General features: G+C 39.0%; 1 protein-coding gene across 1 annotated transcript in view; it reads left to right on the top strand.

Annotated features, from left to right (window-relative positions):
• Nucleotides 1–23,444, top strand: part of atp11a (ATPase phospholipid transporting 11A) — a 41,532-nt gene extending 18,088 nt beyond the window's left edge. Inside the window, exons 2-30 of the mRNA XM_053314430.1 lie at nt 5,368–5,490; nt 6,325–6,414; nt 6,765–6,845; nt 6,947–7,054; nt 8,048–8,176; nt 8,331–8,434; nt 8,541–8,588; nt 8,848–8,912; nt 9,041–9,122; nt 10,479–10,629; nt 10,730–10,927; nt 11,225–11,338; nt 11,729–11,788; nt 11,896–12,062; nt 12,219–12,290; nt 12,734–12,807; nt 12,931–13,034; nt 13,978–14,159; nt 14,780–15,031; nt 15,399–15,576; nt 15,748–15,850; nt 16,149–16,294; nt 16,697–16,756; nt 16,883–17,010; nt 18,074–18,209; nt 21,432–21,497; nt 21,647–21,750; nt 21,869–22,034; nt 23,367–23,444. Coding sequence (XP_053170405.1) covers nt 5,368–5,490; nt 6,325–6,414; nt 6,765–6,845; nt 6,947–7,054; nt 8,048–8,176; nt 8,331–8,434; nt 8,541–8,588; nt 8,848–8,912; nt 9,041–9,122; nt 10,479–10,629; nt 10,730–10,927; nt 11,225–11,338; nt 11,729–11,788; nt 11,896–12,062; nt 12,219–12,290; nt 12,734–12,807; nt 12,931–13,034; nt 13,978–14,159; nt 14,780–15,031; nt 15,399–15,576; nt 15,748–15,850; nt 16,149–16,294; nt 16,697–16,756; nt 16,883–17,010; nt 18,074–18,209; nt 21,432–21,497; nt 21,647–21,750; nt 21,869–22,034; nt 23,367–23,444 — 3,369 coding nt within the window. The remainder of the gene's footprint in view (nt 1–5,367; nt 5,491–6,324; nt 6,415–6,764; nt 6,846–6,946; nt 7,055–8,047; nt 8,177–8,330; nt 8,435–8,540; nt 8,589–8,847; nt 8,913–9,040; nt 9,123–10,478; nt 10,630–10,729; nt 10,928–11,224; nt 11,339–11,728; nt 11,789–11,895; nt 12,063–12,218; nt 12,291–12,733; nt 12,808–12,930; nt 13,035–13,977; nt 14,160–14,779; nt 15,032–15,398; nt 15,577–15,747; nt 15,851–16,148; nt 16,295–16,696; nt 16,757–16,882; nt 17,011–18,073; nt 18,210–21,431; nt 21,498–21,646; nt 21,751–21,868; nt 22,035–23,366) is intronic.
• The last annotated feature ends 220 nt before the right edge of the window (nt 23,445–23,664 follow it).

Genomic DNA, 23,664 nt, shown 5'->3' with positions numbered 1-23,664 from the left:
CATTTTTACACAAACCTTTAAGCATATCTGACACTAAAGATCCCACTTTCTCCCAAAAAGGCTAAATAATGTGTGTGCTATATCTGGGCTATATCTTGTTTTTTACAAATCAGTTTTTCTAATCACAGTCAAAGTGTTACTTTCACTTCTTTTGAAATACACAATCATGTGACAGCTCCATGCACCTGTGTGAACACTCAGGCTCCAGCACTTCCTTTTAACATACATTTTAGGTAAAAAAGAAACTAAAACTTGGAGATTTCCTCATCTTTCAATCAAGAAGAATAGAAGCAGTGGAGCTTGTCTGCTCAGCTAAACATATCTTTTGAACCAGTGACGACAGAGGTTCACACTGTGCCATTGTGTTCATGTGGGTCTGCGCTCATACATGTTTCATGTCGTAGTGATGTGTGTTTTCCTGTGTATGTGAGAGAGATCTTTTATAAGCTCCCTACACTTTCCTGTCGCATGGCTTTAAGGAAAGTGGATGTGGGCACTGAGTGAGGCAGACAGAAACAAAGCCTGCAAGCTCTCTCCATCCCTCTCACCCGACCACAATTGTTTCCCTTCCGACTATAAATACACCCCTGAAACCCGCCGCGTCCTGAAACATGAAACGTCGCTAAAAGTGATTATCAAGGTCCAGAATAGCGCTAAGTCTCCAGTTACATTCAAAGCCTGAGCTCATACAGGGCAGTTTTATTTTATAAGCTGAGTATAAAGATGCTTATTTGATTTGATTAGACACAGACAGGCTTTCATGTAAAAAGCTTCAATGTGGATGAAAGTTAAATATGATCGATAGGAGAGAGATTGTCAGCTTAGAGGTCGTGCAGGTTGCAGTGAGAGATGGAGAGGAAAGAGGTGAAAAAAACCAATAAAGCAACATTACGATAGAAGGAGTCTGCTACACCTGGAGGAGGCGGGTTGGGTGGATGGTGAGAAGATGAGTGGGCAACACTTAAAGTTGCAAGAAAGAGGCAACAGTTTGAGAACACTATTGACTTCCAGTTGTGATCATTTTATCTTTCACTGCATTCATAACTGAGCGTTCCCACATTTAAACACATCTCAAGTGATCATTTTACTCCAAACCATGACCTTTAAAAAAAACCAAACTCTAACCTAGTGGTTTCCCTGCCTAAATCTAACCAGACCTATTAACCTACTGACACGTTTCACATTCCTATTTTAGGTTCCTTCTAACTCATATCTGTGAGGCTGATAACCACTGATAACGCCCATCCAGTGATAACAACTGACACGGTTGTATTTACAGAGCACAGTAGCAGTTCAAGCGTCACGCAGTAGATTGAGGATTATTGTCTTTCATCAAACTAGTGAAAGTTTGGTCATTTAATGAGCCTTCAGACAAACTCCTCTAACAGGAGTTGTTACTTAAAGAGAACCTAGAAGACATTTTTGGATGAATTCAATAACTACAGTACTTCTCCTCGAGTGAGACTTGGTTAGACCCAACAACAAACAGACCAATGAAGCGAGAGGTAAAGAAAAACATTTATTTCTCTGTATGGTTCTTTCCGTTATTTTGTCAGACACTTCTAATTACATTCTGAGCCTGTCAGTGGTTAAAACAAGTACTTTTATCAGATGTACATTGCAGCCTGTTTTACAGTTGCTGGCCGAGGCGCTCGCGCGCAATACTGGACCAGTTTCAAAAATTGTTGTCCCCATTAGTCAGTTAGACACAAAAAGATAGGAGAATAGAGTCCACTTTGAAAAATACAGACGTATCCTTTTAAAGTGGACTTCCTCGATTCAATCAATTTCATCTTTTCACCAGTACCTGAAACATCACACCCCCACTGATGATACTTTAATTTGTTTTAACACAAGCTTGTTTTTATTCTGGATGCCCACTGAAGCAGACAGCTGGACCCACAGTGGGTTATGTGATTAATTGAGAAGTGACGTTAGAATATTTGACACTTAAATACAAGAGCAGCAGAAATAAAAAGAGCTTTTTGTGTTATCATCTGTGTCTTGTTAAGGGGCTCTGAGTCAAAATGTGTTTCTATGTAGAATTTGCTGCCTGAAGACCAATAATGAGACTTTGCAATTGTATTTCTTATGTATTTGTGTGTTTTATTTCTTCTTCTGTTTGCCTTTGCTGCATTGATTGCTGGTGATTCAGACCTGCCCACTAAATCCTGAACACAGAAATCTTGAAAGACAGTTTGTGCCTAGCTCCACAATTCAAATCTAAATGGTTGAAATGCTTTTTACTATTTTAGAAATACATTTATGACGTATTTAATGTGTTGTGTGTAGAAGAAAATGTCTGAATTCACTTTGCACAGTCTTTAAGTCCAATTTAAATACTGCTATCGGTTTATTTTTCCTACCTCCAGTCCAAGAAAACAAGCTACTAGTCTGGTTTCACACATCTGCCCACATCTCTCAGTTGTTCAAAGATGAAAATACAAAGAAGTGAAACAAAATGCCAGTTCAGTCTGTTCATGAGGCTAACAGGCTACCACCAATTAGTAACATCTCCATTATGTAATACAGTAATGTAACATGTTTCAAATGTGACACTTAATGCAGTACTGTAGAAAGTCTTTTTATATTACAGTAAACCAACATGAATTGCTCACTTTCTCATGTGTGCTGTATTGGCAGCAGACAGAAACCAGCCACTACTTTTAATAAGAAATAATGACATTCAAATATATATGTCATCAATTTATGTCAGCATTAACACTTCAGCCATTCCTGTGGCTCTTTCCCATATGCAGACAGCAAACAGGAAGCTTGTAAGAAATGTGTGAGGTGAAGCAGACGGAGCAGGCGGGTGGGCGAGAAGAGGAGGAACAGTAACCGTGTGTGGGCGACGGCGTTGGCAAGCTGTCCATGCTATCTGGTTTTCATCTCCTCCATCAGCGTAAATCAGATATAAGCCTGCTGCTTCGCTGAGATGATGGATATGATGTTGGTTTGGTGTTGTGTTTAATTTAAAAAAACTGGTTGTTTATCGGAAACATATAACTCAAACTGGTTATAATAATGCTGATGTCAGCTGTTTTAGTAACTTCACTTTCAACACAGTATCAATACACATCTCCAGGAAGCTAAAGAAGAGAGGAAGCTAGACAGGAAATGGATATAATATACTGTGTTTGTCCAGAAGACGTCAATTTTTATTCAAACATCAATTTTCCTTTGCTTTCATTTCTGCTTGTCTTTCCATTTCCATTCTGTTGCTCTTCCATTGATAATTGGAGGTCAAAGGATATAAATAGCCCCCCATCTTAAACAAAGTAATCTTAGAACACTGAGTTAACCAGTTACTGTGTGTGTGTGTGTGTGTGTGTGTGTGTGTGTGTGTGTGTGTGTGTGTGTGTGTGTGTGTGTGTGTGTGTGTGTGTGTGTGTGTGTACACAAGAGAGAGTATGGAAACTGGGCCATGCAGCTTCTTTACACCCAATCTCATTCACGGGCCACAGATTACTGTCACCTCTTATTAGCCTGTGTGTATGTGTGTGCGTGTTTTTGTAGATGGACAATTTAGCAACAAATGAAATGACTTGAGAACAGGTTTATTTGCGGCGATTGTCAGCTCACACTGGAAACGTGTAGAGAAGGTTTCATGAGTGAAAGAGAGAGTGGAGTAGCAGAGAGAGAGAGAGAGAGAGAGAGAGAGGAGGATTAGGCGTGCTCAGAGCTCAGCTGTCTCGTCCAGGCCTGCCTCTCATTCTGGTTACTACAGTTCAAAATTAAAAGGTGCTTAAAGATGGTTATGACCTGCTTTGACATGAACGCCCGGTGGACGCAAAACACACAAAACAGAGTGGGAATGCCAGCACAAAGGAAGGGGGGATATAATCTGTAGTTTGAGATCAGTTACACCCCCTCTGTGGATCAGACATGCTTTTATTGTGCGAGGTAGAAAAATGAAATGGTTACCAACGAGCTTCAAATACTTTCCATTACAGAAATGTCAATGTGTAGACAACTCGCATTATTGTTGGGGATGTGGTGTTGTTTTAGGATTAACCAGTTGCATGGAGTGTAAGATGGAGTAGGATGTGCCACCCCCAAAATCCAGCTGGTCATAAAGTGTGTTCCCATACAAGTCTAGTCCTGTCTGAAATGCTTTAAAGCCCAAAGATCTGACTTGCATGTTACAGGTTTAGCAGAGTATTAGAAGACCAGTCACATATAACCTCAGCCTAATATTTGTTAGTTCTTCTTTATATAACTGTAGGTGCTATTTTGGGATTAGTAGTTTTAAGTTATATAATTTCCATTTTAATGAGAACAACGAAAGGTAATGGTTGCTTTTCTGGATTCTTAATATTAGGAAGACACTTGAACAGGAGCAGAAAATGGAGACATGCAAGAAAATACAACTAGGAGCTGAACATTGGGTAAATACAGTAAATATTATGTTATATTGCATGTTAAGCTGTTGCAAGGCATTAAATGCAGTTTCAGCCAGTAAACTAAAAAGTGTCAATGGATTTTGAGTTCAGTTTAAATTGCATAAATGGAATCAGTATCACTTTTATTTGAGACATTGGAATGACAATAAGCCATCACCAAGCAGCTGTTACAGTGTTTACAGGCTTGTACATGTGGCTTCATTGTTTAGCATTAGCTGTATTTAATAATGGTAAATGTGCTGGATGGCTTTATGGGGCATAAAGGTTGTTGTTGTTTCAGAGCAACAAAGCTAAACTTAAAGTTTCTGGCAAACAGAGAAAGTGACAGACTGAATGACTTCCAACATGCTCCTAAATCTATGAGAACTTATTTTGTATCTGGAGGACAAGAAAAAAAGAAAATTAAGAACATCAAAAGAACAAAAGAACAAAAGAGAAACGCCAGGAAGACGTCTGCTTTCAGGTGTCCTATTAGCCTGTGTGTATGTGTGTCTGTGGGAGTGTGTGTGTGTGTGTTTGTGTGTGTGCACATGTATTCTGCATTCCTTTCTGAGTCACATGCAGGTCTGCTGTAACAAAAGCTCTTATTCATTGAAGAGAAATTCATTCATTCTAACCGTTTGTAAATGTCTGAGAATCTGTGTGTGTGTGTGGGTGTGTGTGTGTGTGTGTGTGTGTGTGTGTGTGTGTGTGTGTGTGTTTGTGTGTGTGCTCGCACATTTGTCACAGTATTTTGTGTTTAGTGTGTGGGAGTGTATTGATAAGGCATGAGCGATTTGTTTATCTTCTATAAAAACAAATTTAGCAGTCTAATAAAAATGAGAAATTGAGTTACAAATGTTAGATTATTTATTCAGAAAATCCTCTCAGGTCTTGTGCAGCAAAGCAAAGCTTCACCAACCTATGAAAAACAAATTTTAAATGAACTGACATTACATTTTTGTGTCTTTTTCCCCTGCAGTGTGCTGGTGAGGAGAACTGGGTGGACAGCAGGACGATTTACATCGGACACAAGGAGCCTCCTCCAGGAACTGAGGCCTATATACCACAAAGATTCCCTGACAACAGAATAGTTTCTTCCAAGGTCAGTAAAAAACACACATGAAGTCTAATATACATTTTCAAATCTTTTAAAAATGTGACCATAGTGATGAACTTCTGAACTGGGTTAGATAAGGCGGTTTTATTTATTCCCATTCAGAATCAATTATACATGGAGTATGTAGGGTAAGAGAGCAGGGCACGCAGTAGATAACAGAACAAAAGGACATGACAGAGGAGAACAGCCAGTGCCGCTGTGCTATTCAAGCTTGTCTTTTGTTGTGTGGGTGACTTACTTTGGGTAATAGGACACAGATGAAAAGACGCATTTTGGGAAGAAAGACCAGGTGATTTAAGGAGAGTGTTATATTTAAAAGATTTTAGAGATCTGTGCAGACACTCGAACCGCTGGTTTACTGATAATTTAGTTCTCTCTGTCCAGTTGTTATAGTTGTTGTTATGGCTATGGTTAATCATACATAATAATGTGTGATTATATCTGAAGCTCTTAAAGAGTTATTCGATGACACTGTTTGTGATTTTGATTAAAAAGCATCTGTTCATTGTTTTTTGAGTTTCCTGTGAAAACACACAAACACTGAAGAGTATTGTGTGTCTTAAAAAAAGTGACATTATGTTTCCTATTGCTCCCTGAAGAGAAGAATATTAAGCTGGAATCTATCTGCACTGTGTTGTCTCTTTTGCTGTATGTGTGCTTCTGTCCATTATTTTTCAAACAAAAAGGCCTCCTATTGTCTCCATGTTGTGTCACCCTGAACCTGTTTGGACGTTCCCTCTGGATTTGACATTGATAGCTGCTGATAACACTGACAGTGACTCTCCTGTGTGACTGTGAAATTGTGTCTCATGTTTCCAGTACACATTTTGGAACTTCATCCCAAAGAATATGTTTGAGCAGTTCAGGAGAATTGCCAATTTCTACTTTCTCATCATATTTCTGGTTCAGGTAAGAGCTGTTCCTCTCACATTTCAAAACTATAATGACGTTTTCGGTGATTTTCTCTTCAGTTGCATGAGATCTCATTTCATAACATTAAGAGGAATTTAATCTGAATTTTGAAAAGTGGGTGCATCGTAATGAATCTTAGCTCTGTGCTGCTAAAAATTGAAGATTGATTGATGGGTGGATGTAATGATATTATTGAATGAAATTGGTTGTGTCAAGCTTACATATTTCTGTTGCATGTATTGTTAAATAGATGCACAATATGACCGGGGGTGTGATCTAAAACGGTTAAAAGTTTTCATTTCATTCCGACTTTAATTCTTTGTCTTTTTGTGTTTGCGTCACTTCAGTTGATCATCGACACTCCCACCAGTCCAATCACCAGTGGACTGCCGCTCTTCTTTGTCATCACAGTCACCGCCATCAAACAGGTGAGACTCAAGACTTTTGAGCGATTTCGTTCATTACGCTTGACTTAAAGCATACACTTCATCTCATCACTTTGACATGCCACTCTCGCTCTTTCTCTCAGGGATATGAAGACTGGTTGAGACACAAAGCAGACAACTCTGTCAATCAGTGTCCTGTCCATGTGGTGCAGCATGGGAAAGTGGTCCGCAAACAAAGTCGCAAGCTCAGGGTGAGTGTGTGTGTGTGTGAGACACCAGATAAATCACTCTCACCCCATGAATAGAGCTTTGGTGCATTTGTTTTATTGGCTCATGCCTAGGGATTTTCCTGTGACTAAGCTGTGTGTGTGCGTGTGTGTGCGCGTACATTTTTGTGACCTCATTGGGACCTCTACAGTAAAAACACAAACTTTGTTGGAACCAGTAGTCCTCATGGGGACCAAAGTCGGAAAATGTCATTTCTGAGGTCCTGGTTAGGGTTATGGTTAGAGTTTGTGTTAGGCTGTCCACAGTGAATAGAAGTTTATGCAATGTCCTAACAAGGATAGCTGCACAAAGTTGTGTGTGTTTGTGTTTGTAAGCCTACATTTGAAAGCAATTTAGCTTTTAAAAGCACAGCTGTTACATTAATGTTTTTTATCATTGGTTGAATGAGAGAGAGTGAAATTGCAGCTAAAAAGCAGATATAAAGGTTCTCTTACAGGATAAACAGTCCTGTATGAGAACAAATGTAAGCGACTGTTGGCTGAATGTGAGAGGTTTACAGGTGGTTAAGCAGACGGTTAGCTTGTTAGACAAACTGTATTAGCAATATTACCTAATAGGGATAAGTGTCATGTCGTCTTCAAAGATGCCACATGTGGGAGTTTGTTTGTTTCTTTCAGGCCACAATGGAAAGTCAGTAGATATTTCAGCTTTCACCTCACAGTGTGAATCCTTAATTTTCCACCTTCTCTTTTGTATCAAAACTTTTACATATGTATATATATATATATGTATATATTACACTAAATTTAACATTATCCCTGTAGGTCATAATTAGTTTCTTTTAGCTATGATGTTTGTTTCACCAGAGCAAACAAAGTTGCAAACAAAGTTGAGTTATATTGGTATTATAGTTAACATTTATATTATATAATATTATAATATTACAAACTCAAATGCATTGTTTCAAAGGCTTGCAGTCTGTGGGAGTTTTACTGAGGGCATAGTGTATGTTACAGGTCGGGGATGTCGTCTATATGAAAGAAGATGAGACTTTTCCCTGCGATCTCATCCTTCTCTCCTCGTCTCGAGATGATGGGACCTGCTTTGTTACTACAGCCAGTCTGGACGGAGAGAGCAGCCATAAGGTATGTGTGTATGTGTGTGTGTGTTAATTCACTTCCAGTCCTATGTTTTCCTTGTGCACACTCTCCTCTGATTTTCCCCCTACCTCTGTCTTTACCTCTCTCCCTCTTTGTCTGTCATGATTTACTATATTTTTCTCCCTCCTCTCCGTGTTAGACATACTATGCTGTTCAGGACACCAAAGCTTACAACACAGAGCAGGAAGTAGAAACTATCCACGCTACCATAGAGTGTGAACAACCACAGCCAGACCTGTACAAGTGAGTACATACATCACACACACAGTTGAACAATGCTCTCTTATATATATATATATCTCAAATAAACACCTGAAACATGTCTTCTCTGTTACCTCTTTTTACACAGATTTGTGGGACGTGTCAACATCTACATGGACAGTGAGGCAGTGGCCAGGTAATCTAAAATCAATGCAGGAAACCCCTAACATATGAACTACATTTATATAGCACATCTTAGTATTGCTGGGTGGTGAAAGGGGAACGCGCTGTTAATATCTTCTTTAGAAGAGATTTCAGATTTTAGGTTTGGGGAAAATTGCTTTAAAAGTAAGTTTCTTAGTATGTCGTCGTTATAAAGTAGGAATGCCATTTTGGGCAATAAAGTTATCACAATGAGTCACAGACAGTCTAATGAAGTAGTTGTCTTTTTTCAGGCCTTTAGGATCAGAGAACCTGCTGCTGCGAGGAGCCACACTCAAGAACACTGAGTACATCTATGGTAATGTCACATGAAATACATTCATATGTTTTAAAAATGTAATTTACCTCTACTTTCACATAGTTAAAACACATCTGTAGTATAATGACAATAACAAATAAATAAATATATCTTTCATTTTCTCTTAGCGGTTGCCATCTACACTGGTATGGAGACCAAGATGGCTCTCAACTACCAGTCCAAGTCTCAGAAACGGTCCGCAGTAGAAAAGTGAGTCTCTGTCTCTCTCATTTCCATGTACTGTGTGTGTGTGTAATAGATCATGTCTGGAGGAGAACCTGTTAGCATTGATTGACGTCCACATGCAAGCTTTATAGTCTTTGGCAGAATATTTTTTTCCAATTAACACTGGCTTAGATGATCATCTTCTTTTTCTTTTTTTACCCATCCCTCCATCCATCTGTTGACTTTTCATTTCCTTATTTATTCATTGACTGAGGATCCTTGTGTGGATCCTTCAGTGCTCTCACTCAACACTGGCATTCCATCTGGCATTGACAGGCGTCTTACATCCAGATGGGGCTGTATTGTAGATATAAGTGTAGGTGGATTACATTAACACTTGGATACAGTGTGTGTTTGAATAACTCCTCTTCCTTGGGTTTGAGTCATGGACTTGTGTCAGCTGTTCCCTTTTTAATCAAGTATCTATTCTGATAAATACAGTGTGTTGTTATCCTTTAAGACGTGGGACTGATCTGCACTATCTTCCTGGATCTATGCACTTTACTGAGTTTCTGTTTGTGCATTGGATATGTTTTTATTCATTTCTTTTTGTCCCTTTTTACTGTATACAGTGTGAGAATTAGTGCCAAGAGGTTACATTGTTTCGGTACATACTTGATTCAGAATGTGAAGAAGTTTTGCAGGTTTTTTTTAAGTCTTGGGCACTTTTTAGACTATACAGAGGTACAGGATGCAGGAACAGGTTGTGCTGGTATTAAGTGGAAGTATGTTTCCATCTCGATTGTGACCACTTTTGCTGTATTCACGTCATGTCAAATAAATGGGAAGGATTGGAGTGATTCTCATGTTAAGGACTTAAAAGCGTTCCTGTCATCTGACAACTCAGGAAGGTTGTATGAAAGCTGAGCTGGTCGTACGAGGGTTTAAAATGCCTTGCATTGACAAAATTGCATTATATCCATTAAACTTGGCTTTAATCACATCACTTTGGCTGACATGGGCGTCCATGTTTGCTTGTTGTTGTTTTTTTATTATAGTGGATTATATCAGAGCCTTTTGAGGTTGACATTATAATTGACTCTGATATGACATGAACGCACCATTAACTTGGTCATTTACAAAAGCTGAGTAAAGTAAGCAGATGGCCTGGGCTTTAAATACGTACCAGTGCAGATTTGTTACACACGAAAAAATAATAATGGAAAAGATTTGTTTAGCTTTTGGCAGCACTGGTTAGAATATGTTTTACTTTTAGGGAAATGTTATGTATCAAGTTCAGCTACCAATGTGTACTTGACTCACATATTATGCTCCATATATTGTTGGAAACAGGAGTATATTATATGATTGTGAACAAATGCTTGTTTTTTCTCCCTGCAGGTCGATGAATGCCTACCTCGTGGTCTACCTGTGCATTCTCATCAGCAAAGCTCTCATCAACACAGCGCTGAAATATGTGTGGCAGGCTGACCCCAACAGAGACGAGCCCTGGTACAACGACAGAACCGAGGCAGAAAAAGAAAGACACATCGTAAGTCTTTCAGTGTCATTCCTTCAAGCTGGGAAAAGAGGATTGCTTTATCCCGTGTTTACCATCTCACATTCTTCCACCTCCTCTTTCTCCTCCTCAGTTGATAAGGGCGTTCACAGACTTTCTGGCCTTCATGGTTCTTTTCAACTACATCATTCCCGTCTCGATGTACGTCACCGTGGAGATGCAGAAGTTCCTGGGCTCCTACTTCATCATGTGGGACGACGAGATGTTTGACGAGGAGCTGGGGGAGAGAGCTGTGGTCAACACCTCGGACCTGAATGAGGAGCTGGGACAGGTGGATACACATGCAAACACATTTTATAGTCAAAAATATGTTTCCCCACAATCTCAGTGAGGTCATTCTGTAAAAGTTATCTACAGCTCACATTTTCTGATGTAGTGCATATGAAAAACATACAAAAACTGCACTCTGTCTTTGATGTAGTGTTACATTTGACTCTGATTATTGTACCAATACATGATTTAGGCTTTAAAACTAGAGTTGTATGACACATGACAGGTTTTGAAGAAATTAGGGTTAAAAAAAAATGAGCACACACATTGACAAACACTTATCCTGCTGTCTTTCCAGGTGGAGTATGTGTTTACTGACAAGACAGGGACCCTGACAGAGAACAATATGGAGTTCATAGAGTGCTGTGTGGACGGGCACGTTTACGTAGCTGACGCTATCTGCAACGGACAGGTAATGAATGACCTGATGGATGGATGGATGTTAAGCGGTGAAAAGACTTTACGATTACAAGTTGTTTCCACCAATAAACACAGTTTCTTTCTAGTTTTTAACCAAATCTCATAGTCTTCTGCAAATGTCATTTGTGTACCTGAAATATCTGGAAAAATATTTGACAAAATATTATTTTTTCAAGCTACTATATCCAAGGTCAAGAAAGAACTTTTAGGTTCAACCTTGTGTATTCTATACACATATTACTTTGTTTTATTCATATATCCTTACTACATGAATTAAGCAATATTGTGATTGTAGCTGAATTATATTTTTAAATCTCATATTCCCGTCTATTAATCTTTGTATCATCATGTCTATATTTAATTTGTGTTTCTTTATTTCTAGGTGATGCCCGGTGCAGCTAGTATGGACATGATAGACACATCACCAGGTCCTGGGGCCAGGGTGAGCATAGCACCAGTTTCAGTTTATTTGTGTTTGTGTGTGTGTGTGTGTGTGTGTGTGCGTATGCGTGTGCATGAGGGTAACACAGTATTGGTCATCCTCCACAGGAACATGAGGAGTTGTTTTTCCGGGCGCTGTGTTTGTGCCACACAGTGCAGGTGAAAGAGGAGGAGACAGTGGACGGGATCAAGCACGGCATCCACCAGGGCAAATCAACCTCCTTCTACATTTCCTCATCTCCAGATGAGGTGGCGCTGGTGGAGGGCATGAAAAGGTGAAGCACACACACACGCACACACACAAAATGAACCTGATAGTGTAAATAAAGCAATATGCACTCACAGAGCATAAAGAAAGATTTATCTCTGTCTCACTCACATCCAGTTCATTCACTCTATTTCTAATAATGGTGCGCTGCTCTGTGCTTCAGGCTCGGCTTCACCTATCTGAGACTCAAGGACAGTCACATGGAGATCTTGAATAGGGAGGATGAGATTGAGAGGTGAGTGTGTCCCTTTATAACTCTAAATCTAAAATCCCTCTGCAACAACTTTGTCACCTCTAATTTTGGTCATTTCTCACTTTTTTTAAAATGTATAAATATTTTAATAAAAGATTATATCTATGCCTTTTTACAGTTTCAGCATGTTACCATAGTTACATGGTTAGCAACTTGGCCAGTGTATGTCACTACTGCAACAAGTGTGAGCAGCCTAGTAACTGCTAAAATTGGAGATGATCTGAAAATAATGCAGATCCTCTAGCTTATCACACTCATTAATCATAAATGTTTTTAAAGCACGGTCTTTAAGTATTTTTACAACTAATATAAACCATACATGAAATTAGACTTTTTAAAAAATGTTTATATAAAACTGAAATGCAACTTATAGTGTAGGATGTTTTTATTGCTGTTTGTGTGATTTATATACTTTTTTATATCAGGTTTGAGCTGCTGGAAGTTTTGACCTTTGACTCAGTCAGACGGAGGATGAGCGTCATTGTCAGGGCCAGCACTGGTAATACACACCAAACTGTTACTATGAATGTGTATTATTGGGTGTATGTGTGTTGTTTCTCTCTTACACACTACCCTCTCTTCTTTTTTGCCTTTTTGTGTGTCTCTGCGTGTGTGTGAACAGGTGAGCTGTATCTGTTCTGTAAAGGTGCAGACTCCTCCATCTTCCCAAGGGTTATATCAGGAAAGGTGGATCAGGTCAAAGCTCGGGTGGAGCACAACGCAGTGGTGAGAACACACGATAGATCTCTCCTTTATGTATGCTATAGATGTATAAAATAAAGTATTATACTTTTGTAACAATTCTGACAGTGTAAATTCATCTCGTGGGCGCTTTTTAAATGTTGTGTGCCTTCGGTGGTTTCCACAGTTATGTGACCACAGCCGTTTCCATGGCTACACAGGAAGTCGATCAGTGGAACATGGCCCACTTCTATCAAACAGTTGTTCTGTATTCTTCCATAGAGTGCTCAGAGACGTTTTTAGCTTCTAGTTTCTTATTAGACAGTGGAGTTTATTGTCATTTCATAATGTCATTACTCCAGTCTTTCTGTCTGTGGGACTGATTAATGCTGTACTTAATCAAAACAATTAATGTGAAAGATGATCCTCTACTAAAGAAATGATCCACCCTTAAACAGTTAAATCGATCAGTGGCATGGGTCACTGTACAGAAGGCCATGAAGCCACAAGATGTGTTATTCTTTGTACTAAATAACATTTAAAAAAAATAAAATTCTCTTGGCAATGTATGAAATAACCAACTGAACTTGTAAACAGGTTGAGCTAATGTACGCATAATAAAATAGTTAACTGCAAGATCCTTGCAACAGTATAAGAGTATCTAAAACGCAAGTTTTTAGTTCACTTTACCCATGAAGATGAACTGAAAGCAGTGAATTGAATGTTCTGCAGAAACCAGGTCTGTAAGATGTTGCTGGTTGCATCTGCAGATAAATGGTAGCTTTCAGTGGAAGCAAACAGACCTGTCGTGGGTGTGTGTGTTTCAAATAGAAAGAGCTGTTGCTTCCCAAAAACCACACACTCACATATAGAGCCCAAACATTTCAGACTGAATAACGTCTGAAACGTTAAGTCATTAAGTGTGAATAATTTCTCTATTGTTTCTTCCTCCATATATATCGATCTGACCCTGTTTGAATCTCCTCAGGAGGGTCTGAGGACACTTTGTGTTGCCTATCGACCTCTGAGTCCTGAACAGTACCAGGAAGTTTGCCACCTGCTGAGCGGGGCAAAGTTGGCTCTACAGGACCGTGACAAACGTCTGGCCGAAGCATATGACATCATCGAGAAAGACCTGATACTGCTGGGAGCCACTGCTGTGGAAGACAGGTAGAGGATCTATTGTAGTGCATCTTATTTTTGCCACTGTCAGCCATAACCGACCTTCACTGTCATCAGCACAACAAATATAATTTAGTTATGTTGCTAATATAAATAACTTATTATAAATATTTTGCAGCACAGCTTGTAATTGTGTCACATTGCACACTGGGATAATTTCACTTTTATCTTTTAGCACCTAAAAATGGAGGGAACTCTGCACTAATAACAGCCCAAAGCATTAACTCTTGATTCTGTGCGTGCTAATACCACCACAAGTGCTGCCCTAGTTCAGAGACAGCCACACTGAGTGAGGGCACGTGGCAGTTCAACCGTCTCATCAGACACTCACTACTAAGGCAATTATAGTGCAGCCTGTAAAAGGATTGGTAACCCAGGGGGCTTTGCGAGTCAACTTGTCCTGTGCAGAGAGAGGCAGGGAATTAATTATCCAATGACTTTGTTGTTGCTGGGCATTGTTGCTTTATATATATATATTTGGTGCAGCTTCACAACCAAGGTTCACACCATCAGCTGAGATGCAAATAAATGGTTTATTGAGTGTTAATTGGGTTCTGCTCTTTCACTTTCATGTGTTCACTGTGTTTTCCTGCTTTCCTCCATGACAGGCTCCAGGAAAAAGCAGCAGACACCATCGAGTCTCTCCACAAGGCCGGCATGAAGGTGTGGGTGCTGACCGGTGATAAGATGGAGACGGCGGCTGCGACCTGTTACGCCAGCAAGCTGTTTCACCGCAACACCCAGATCCTGGAGCTGACCACCAAACGCACCGAGGAGCAGAGCCTTCATGATGTCCTGTTTGACCTCAGTAGGACGGTCCTGAGGCAGCATGGAGGCATGAACAGGGACGTCTTCTCTGGGTATGTGTGTGTTTGTGACAGACACTGTTAGATCTCAAACTTGCCAACCTTTCTGCAGATGTTTAGGATTTCAGCTGAAATATCTCGTAACATGGAATGAGTTGAAAGTAAAATACTACTGCTCGGTTAGACAAACATTATTTTTTTAATAGCTCTCCAAGTAGTATCTGATCAGTTTTTAATTCAGCTGTCTTTAATCTGTTGCAATAAAACAACAATGGAGAGAAAATGTGTTGTAGCTGACTATTTGCCCACAACATTAATGTGGTTTTTAATACTGACCATAAAATAGGATGCCAGTAGTTCAGCGTCATCATGCAGTTACTGGACAGATCGTTATTTGACACGTCTTCCTGTGTTTGTACAGTTTGTCAGGTGACTGCACTGACTACGGTCTGATCATCGATGGAGCCACCCTCTCTGCAGTGATGAAGCCCGGCCAGGAGGACTCAAACTCAGGGAACTACAAAGAGATCTTCCTAGAAATCTGCCGCAACTGCAGCGCTGTACTCTGCTGTCGAATGGCGCCTCTCCAGAAAGCACAGGTATCGAGCAGAAAGAGTAGCGGTGAAGTAGTTATTGATCATCATTAAGAGTCAAAATGGAGCTGAATTAAAAATTAAAGTCCTCAGCCTAGTATACTAAAACTTTGTGCTGATGCATTAAGCTTGCTGTAGGAGTTTATAGATTTCACTTTTTCTCTGTTGCCTTTCTAGATTGTGAAGCTGATCAAAGCCTCCGAGGAGCACCCGATCACGTTGGCCATTGGAGATGGAGCTAATGATGTCAGCATGATCCTGGAGGCACATGTTGGCATTGGTTAGTATTCTGGTAGTTTCGCCCATCATGACATTTGCCATCTACTGTCCAACTGTCAAAAGTCTTAAACCCATTGATATCAGTGCCCAATCTTACTTGTTTTGGTGGGTTTTTCTAATTTGGTCGTACTCTTTGTTTCCTTGTCTTTCTGTTTAGGATTATTTTTTGTACATTGTCCTAAATTTGGATGATTATACATAAATGGAGACATGCGTCCTACACTCTTAAAGCTAAAGTCAGCACTCTCACTGCCATAATACTCTTCACTATTAATGACTGACCTTGTGTGCCTCTGCAGGCATCATGGGTAAGGAGGGTCGTCAGGCAGTAAGGAACAGTGACTACGCCATCCCGAAGTTCAAACACCTCAAGAAAATGCTGCTAGTCCACGGACACTATTACTACATACGCATCTCTGAACTTGTGCAATACTTCTTCTACAAGGTAATCCATTCGCCCATTTCATGCACAGTGTTATTTTTTTATTGTGGGTTTTGTGGCTTTAGTTTGTTTCTGAATATTTACTTGTAGTTTAGTATTTCTGGAAGAGGAAGTATGTTTAAATGGATTTTAAGAAATGTTCATAAAATATTTTGAACTATACATGTAAGTTGTTGTTTTTTTGTTAATACTCAAAATAGACTTTAATGGAAAATCAGAGCCTACATGTTACTGTATCTTCAATATTTATAGTAAAATGAATAAAAACATTTCTCACAATTTATTCTCTTAATTTTAGTTTATACAGAAAGAAAACGGAAATAAATCATTCATATATTAATGTGCTGCAGTACAACTACTGACCTGCTGCCTGCTTTTCTTCTACTTTGTTCTTTCTTTTCCCAGAATGTATGTTTCATCTTCCCCCAGTTCCTCTACCAGTTTTTCTGTGGCTTCTCACAACAGGTAGGTACACACACACACACAGACACACACACACACACACACACACACACACACACACACACAATTACCAACCTACCAAAGATTAAAATAAAAAATGACTCTTATCCTCTCTGTCAACATCCCCAGCCGCTGTATGATACAGCCTACTTGACTCTGTACAACATCAGCTTTACCTCGCTGCCCATTCTGCTCTACAGTCTCATAGAGCAGCACATTAACATGGACATCTTGAAGAAGGACCCCTCTCTGTATAGGTTAGTATGTATGTATAAATACAAAACATGCGTTGTCTGTGTATGTGTGTTGCTTTGGGTATGGCGCATAGAGTTGTCAGTTGCCCAGTATAGTAGGTGACCTAGCAGGTAGTGTGATTCATACCTCTCTCTCCAGATTAAATACTTGAGCGAATAAAATGCTGGTCACCTGATATCAGCCAGATCAGCGCTCCTTCCTTCATAATTTTTAACTGTTTGTCTCTTGCAAAACATGCTCTCATGACACCAATTTTCAGGATGTTTCAGTGATTCAATCCACTCGTCAACAATAGCACTAAATGAACTGACTGTTTGCTGCTGAAGTCTGCTGACTCACCCAGAGGCGTTCCCCAACATGCAGTTGTTTTATTTCAGCTTCATAAAGAAAATAAACACATCAGTATTTAACTTTCAGGTTATTTTATAGGTTTTAATCATTCTCAGTCATAATAGTCCCTAACCAGCAAAACAACATATCCAAATGCAACAAGAGTTTACTTAATTCAATTTTCTAACTTAATGCAGAGGCCCACAGCAGTTTGAAAACATATCTGACTAATAAACGACATGCACAAACATTACGGTATCTATTGATTTTACATTCATGCACAGGAGACGTCTGCTTAATGCAGATCAGGCAGAAACATTGTACTTTAACTTGGTTTGGTTGGATTTGGTCCAAGCTCAAGAACAATGAAAACTCAAGATGTCTCATGACTAAACAGCGTTTTTCTTCTCAGATTGAAAAGACTGAGAGGGAATGATCATTTGCGTGTTACACAACAGAAATTGTATAAATTATACCAGGTTATATTGATATTGGTGGTGTCTTTAAGATGTCTAGATCATTTATAAATTCATGATTTAATGTATATGAATAATATGCTGAAGTAAATCAAAAATATCTAATTACAGTAATTATCTTTTTTAAATTAAAGGTCCTCCCAAAGGCAGCTAATGTATTATTGTATAATTAATCATTAAATGTGTCATTACTCATATTAGAGATGCTCAAGATGAGTCACACATACTGTTTACTGTCATCTTTTGTTTACCATCACAGAGATATTGCTAAGAATTCCTTGTTGCGGTGGCCAATCTTCATATATTGGACCATGCTGGGTGTATATGACGCCATTGTGATGTTCTTTGGTGCTTACTTCCTGTTTGACAACACCACCTTCACCAGCAACGGACAGGTAACACACACGTCCACAGCAGCTAATTGTAATTCAGATATATTTCAAATGTCTTTGTTTTTAACCAGAATATCCACCATCTTTAATGAAGAAACTTTTTCTGCAGCTCTGTTGTTTTTTTGCGTATCACATTTCGTCATTGAATTCATGGATATTGGATATTTATTTAAACTGGAGGCTGCATACTCTCTTTCAGTTTATCAGTGTGCATATTTTTGACATTTGTTGCTCGTCATTGTCTGGGAAGTTTTACATTTATTGAACATAGACCAGAAACATTTTTCCTTGTCACCTTTTCATCACCTTCTTTTTTACTCAGGTTCAAGTGCATTAACTGTAGTCTGTAGTCAATGATGCAGAGCTGCTATGATAGTGGATTTCCCAATACAGTATGTAACATCTGAGAGATTTATTTTTAAGCTCTTTATTTTTTACTTTGATTATCTGGCAGTTTTTCTCTTCTTAATGACCTCATATTTAATAAAGCTTTAGTCGTAGTTACTTCTCATTACATGAATATACAGCATATGACATACCAGATACAGTATTTACTCTACTGTATGTTCACATCCAAGACACGACAGCATGGCGGGTTCTCCACCATCTTCCTCTGTGTTCTCTCTTCGTTCTCTTTCATTCTCAAGCAGCGTTACTCTCCCAGAAACCTTTTGGACTTCTCTGAGTTGCTTGATTTCAGTTGTTTATGCATTTATTTATTTTTTAATTCTTCTCCAGCCACAAAACTGTTGTTTATTTTATTATGATTTTCTTCTTCTGGCCTTCTCTTCCTCTTCCTCTTCTTCTTCTTTTTCTTCTTCTCCTCTTACCTTTGTGTTGCTTTTTCTTTTTGCTTCTCTTTCCTCCTCCCAGCTAATGACAACCAACACACAGATGGTAAGCCTGTCCCTGTCTCTCTCTCTCTGTCATCTCTTCCTAATTCCTTGTTTTGTCCCGTCACACAGCCTGATGCCAAACCACCCAACATCCGCTCACCGTTCATCTCACATCCGGCTCGTAGTGCTTGCTGTAGACACATCAACTGTAGGCTTTTGTGTAGTGATCCGCCTTCTCCTACAACCATGTGTCCAGGCATTAATGTAGTGATCACCGTATGTGGGTGTGTGTGTGTGTGTGTGTGTGTGTGTGTGTGTGTGTGTGTGTGTGTGTGTGTGTGTGTGTGGCAGATAGCAGTTTGTTATAGCTTCAGTTAAAAGCAGAGAATGAATGAATATGGAAAAATAATTGCGCTCCTGCTTCCATTACATGACATCTGAGACATTTAGCCATCTTTCTAATCTAATTCTTCTCTAGTTGATGGTGCCCCTTTTTAGAGCAGAAGAATATTGTCACATTTGTGGTTACTCTCTGGACCATCAGGACTATTTAGCTTTTTAATCTACACACAAAAACACCAGAACTATAAAAAATATTGTATTGTTTTGTCAGAGTTCGTGCTGTTTGAACTCTGAAAACACTGAAAGTAGTTGGTCATATTATAATGCATCAACTATAATGTAGATTATACATTAGAGAAACTCTGCACATTAGTTTGAAGGGTCTTAGTTGATGGAGCAGATCTCATTTTCTAGTGTCACTGTTCACATATTTACATACAATACATTTGTTTGCATTCATCATCTAGAAACATCTACAGCAACCTTGTTTAAGAAAATCATTTCTTGCCTCACACATTTTGCTTTTATCACATCGACCATTAGTTTATATATATATATATATAAAATATCATTTAACAAAAGATAATTGAAAAAGGATTTAATCAGGAAGTTAAAGTAACAGTCTGATAGAAAATATCACCAGATTAACAAACAAAAACAAACAAAAAAAGGGACACAATTGACTTTTTTATTACAATTCTTTCTTAAGTAAAATTAGGCATTGCTCCGATTTGCATTTTCACTCACTCATAACTTGACTCCACATGGTCTGAGCTTTTCCAAATTTCCAAATGTTTGTTCAGCGTCCGGTCTGAACACATGTACAGTCTCATATTTAGTGACAATCATAGCGCCACCTACTGGTGACAGGAAGGAACTTGCACGCACAGGGTGGTGCGTGGGGAGGGGCGAGGGCCCGTTCACTGCTGCTTGCAGCTTTAATTTTAATTAAGTCTGTATTGTAGGAAAGAATTTCCTCACATGCTTAACATCTGAGAAAACAAGTATCTTAATCTAGGTAATCCTGCTTTAATAATAGCAGCTGTCAAACATTTGGAGGCCATCAGGCCGGCCAGTCTTGGCATCTGGAATAGTTTATATTGTAAATCCACAAAAGTATGTGTGTTAAAAGTTATTACTGTCATCATTTTATTTCTCATTACAACCACCATATATTCAGATAGCCTTCAGTATCTTGAGTTTTATCTTTTCATACGCTTTTATATGTTTTTACTTTATTTATTCATATATCATATTTACTCCTCTTTCTCTTACATTCAACAGATGTAAGAAAACAACAGCATACATAACAATGACTTGAAGTTTTAATTTTGGCAAATAATTGTGTTTGTTATAGTAAAAGAAAGAAACACATTTGAGTTTTGGATTTAAAGATCAGCACAAGACCTGTACTTTATCTCACTGGTATTTTGAGTTAGTGTTGAGGTAGTGATGTTTACTTGTTTCAGAACTACATGAATAGTTCATGTAGCAGATCTTAAACACACTTTCAGCCAGTTGACATGCACATCGCTTCTTCTAGTTACAGTACACTTCAGTCACTTAAAAATGCTTCATATCAGCTATTTCCCATCCATCTGCCATCTGATAGACTATTCTTCACCTGAATGTTGCTATCCAAGCACCCTGCCATCTGTTTGATTGATTGATTCCTGATTGATAATGTGCTCTTGCGTTTATCTCAGAGTACCATATCAACAGTAGGCCTGTAAATGTGGTCAGATTATTCTACAATGATCAGAGCAGCAGTGAGTGCTCAGTGCATTTACATGTACATTTATGCAGTGACAGTCATGTCACCCATTATGCATGTTAATGCCAGGTCTATAGATGGTTATTTGGTGATCAGTAAACTATTACACAGACCAAAGAAGATTTAGTTACTTTCTTGCTGAGAATTTGTTGGGTTTCCACCTGGTTATTTTCATTTATGGCATTCAAAGATAACTTTATTTGATATTAAACATGACATTCTTACATTTCAAATGTATGACTAACAGCCGCTGTTGTCATTTTACTTCTGCAGATGTTTGGAAACTGGACATTTGGGACGCTGGTCTTTACTGTGCTAGTCTTCACTGTTACGTTTAAGGTATACAACTCTCACACTCACCCAGTCTACAGACAGCATCTGCACTCACAGAGGCAACCAAGCAAGGCTGGATTAAGGCTTGCTGGTGTCATGACAGTAAGCTACATTATGAATCCCAACATTTGAATGGTTTCATCTCTCTCTTGTAGCTGGCTCTAGATACACATTACTGGACGTGGATCAACCATTTTGTCATCTGGGGCTCGCTGATTTTCTTTGTGGTCTTCTCTCTGCTCTGGGGTGGAATCATCTGGTAGGCTTGTTTTTTATTGTTCAGTTTTATAGTTGAAATCTTTATTTTGCTTTAAGATGCTGTATAAAAAAATAATGTGTTGAATTAATTTGGGATTTTGCCGTCTCCTCTCCTCCAGGCCCTTCCTCAACTACCAGAGGATGTACTATGTGTTCATGCAGATGTTGTCCAGCGGTCCAGCCTGGCTGAGCATAATCCTTCTGATCACAACCAGTCTGCTGCCAGATGTGGTGAAGAAGGTCATCTGTAGGGCGCTGTGGCCAACCACTACTGAACGCATACAGGTGGGTACAAACACATACATATGGCCACATATTCTAAAAAGTAATAACATAATTTTAGTTAGTATTTTAGAAATACGTAGTTAAATCAGTTTCACAGATTTACTTCTAACTTAACTGCTGGTGTTAGTCAAAAACAAGACATTGGTTTTAAGCATTTTCATTATCTTAAGAATATAATAAATGTCAGTGTAAAGAAACAACAACATCATAATACTCTTTATAAATTGTGATGATGCAGTGTGTAAAATGTCTAACTGGTGACTGTGGGTCAGCAGATGTATGCTGACTTTGGCTACGTCTCTGCTCTGTTGGATGTAAGTTGGCGTTTGGTTGTGTGCAGTGCTCTTTTACTTCAAATCCAGACCAGTACAATAGAGATGGTGTTTTTATATTTTTAGTAACTTGAGTAACAGTTAAAATATTGAAGAAAAGGAGAGTTAGAAATACAGCCAACATCTATAACTCCTAACCTGGGAGCGGCTGTTGTGCCATGAAAGACGGTGCAAAGTAGAATTTATTTACACAGCGTTTTTCAAAACAGATGTTGGAAGAAGAACACTGTAAAAAGACCATTTCTCGAGTCGAGTAGTAACAACAGCAGTAAAGACACTAATCATAAAAACTAAATGATGATTTAATGTAATTTTATTAAAGGCTACATCAGTGTTTTAAGCACCTGGTGTTACTGTTTAATTTGATCAGGAATCAACAAAGCGGATCTGTGCCACAGATGTCCAAACAAGTGACATGTTACTCAGAAATGATCAAATAAAAAGTAGAAAAACTGTACTCGGACAACAAAAAACTGTTATAGTGGCTGTCCCAGTTAATGAAACAATTAGTGCAGGACTGATGTTATTTTAGCTATGAATGAAATGTCACAGGGTGGGCTAGTAATATCCGGTGCTGTAAAGCTGGTGACTTTCGACCAGGCCTGTTTTATTACATTTAATAAGTAGAGAGTGGTGTTATCAATCTTTCTTGGTTGCACTGATGTGTAGCTTGCTAAATGATTGTTTTCTAACTGTTTGCAGTGAGGTTTGACCTTTTTTACCTTTACCTGAATGTTTATACATTTTGTCCTAAACTTCTCCTTTCCCTTAACTTTCCTGAAGACTTCCCTTATGAAAGCAGTCTCTTGTTGGAAGTCCAAGAAGAACTTCTACTTTCAGTCTCAACAGCTGTATAATATGATCACGATGAATTTTGAAAGATCTGGCAGATCTTCAGAGATTTTAACTTCTTACCCTTCTTGTTTACTCCTCCCTCTTACCTCCTGGTTCCTTCATTCCTCCTCCTCCTCCTCATCCCTGTGGTCCTCCTCTTTGGCAGACTAAGCGTCGCTGCCTTGCCTCAGAGCCTTCCACCATCTTTATGCTGTCTCAGACCTCCAGCAGAATCAGTTTCTAACCCAGCCCTCCTCCCTGAGGTGACCCTCTGCCTTTCCTCTTGTCTTTAACTGTAGAATCCCTCTTTCCTTCTGTATTTTTCTTTTTATATATCCCATTACTTGCTTCCCTTCACTGTTTTGCATGCAGTGACTCTCATGTCAACCAGTCTGATTGCATGTCAGTGCATCTGGATTTACAGGCAGAGCCACAAACCTCAGATAGTTTTGCTCTGCCTGTAA

The sequence above is a fragment of the Scomber japonicus genome, chromosome 24, assembly GCF_027409825.1.
Source record: "Scomber japonicus isolate fScoJap1 chromosome 24, fScoJap1.pri, whole genome shotgun sequence".
Lineage (NCBI taxonomy): Eukaryota > Metazoa > Chordata > Actinopteri > Scombriformes > Scombridae > Scomber > Scomber japonicus.
This window is presented reverse-complemented; position numbering and strand designations above follow the sequence as displayed.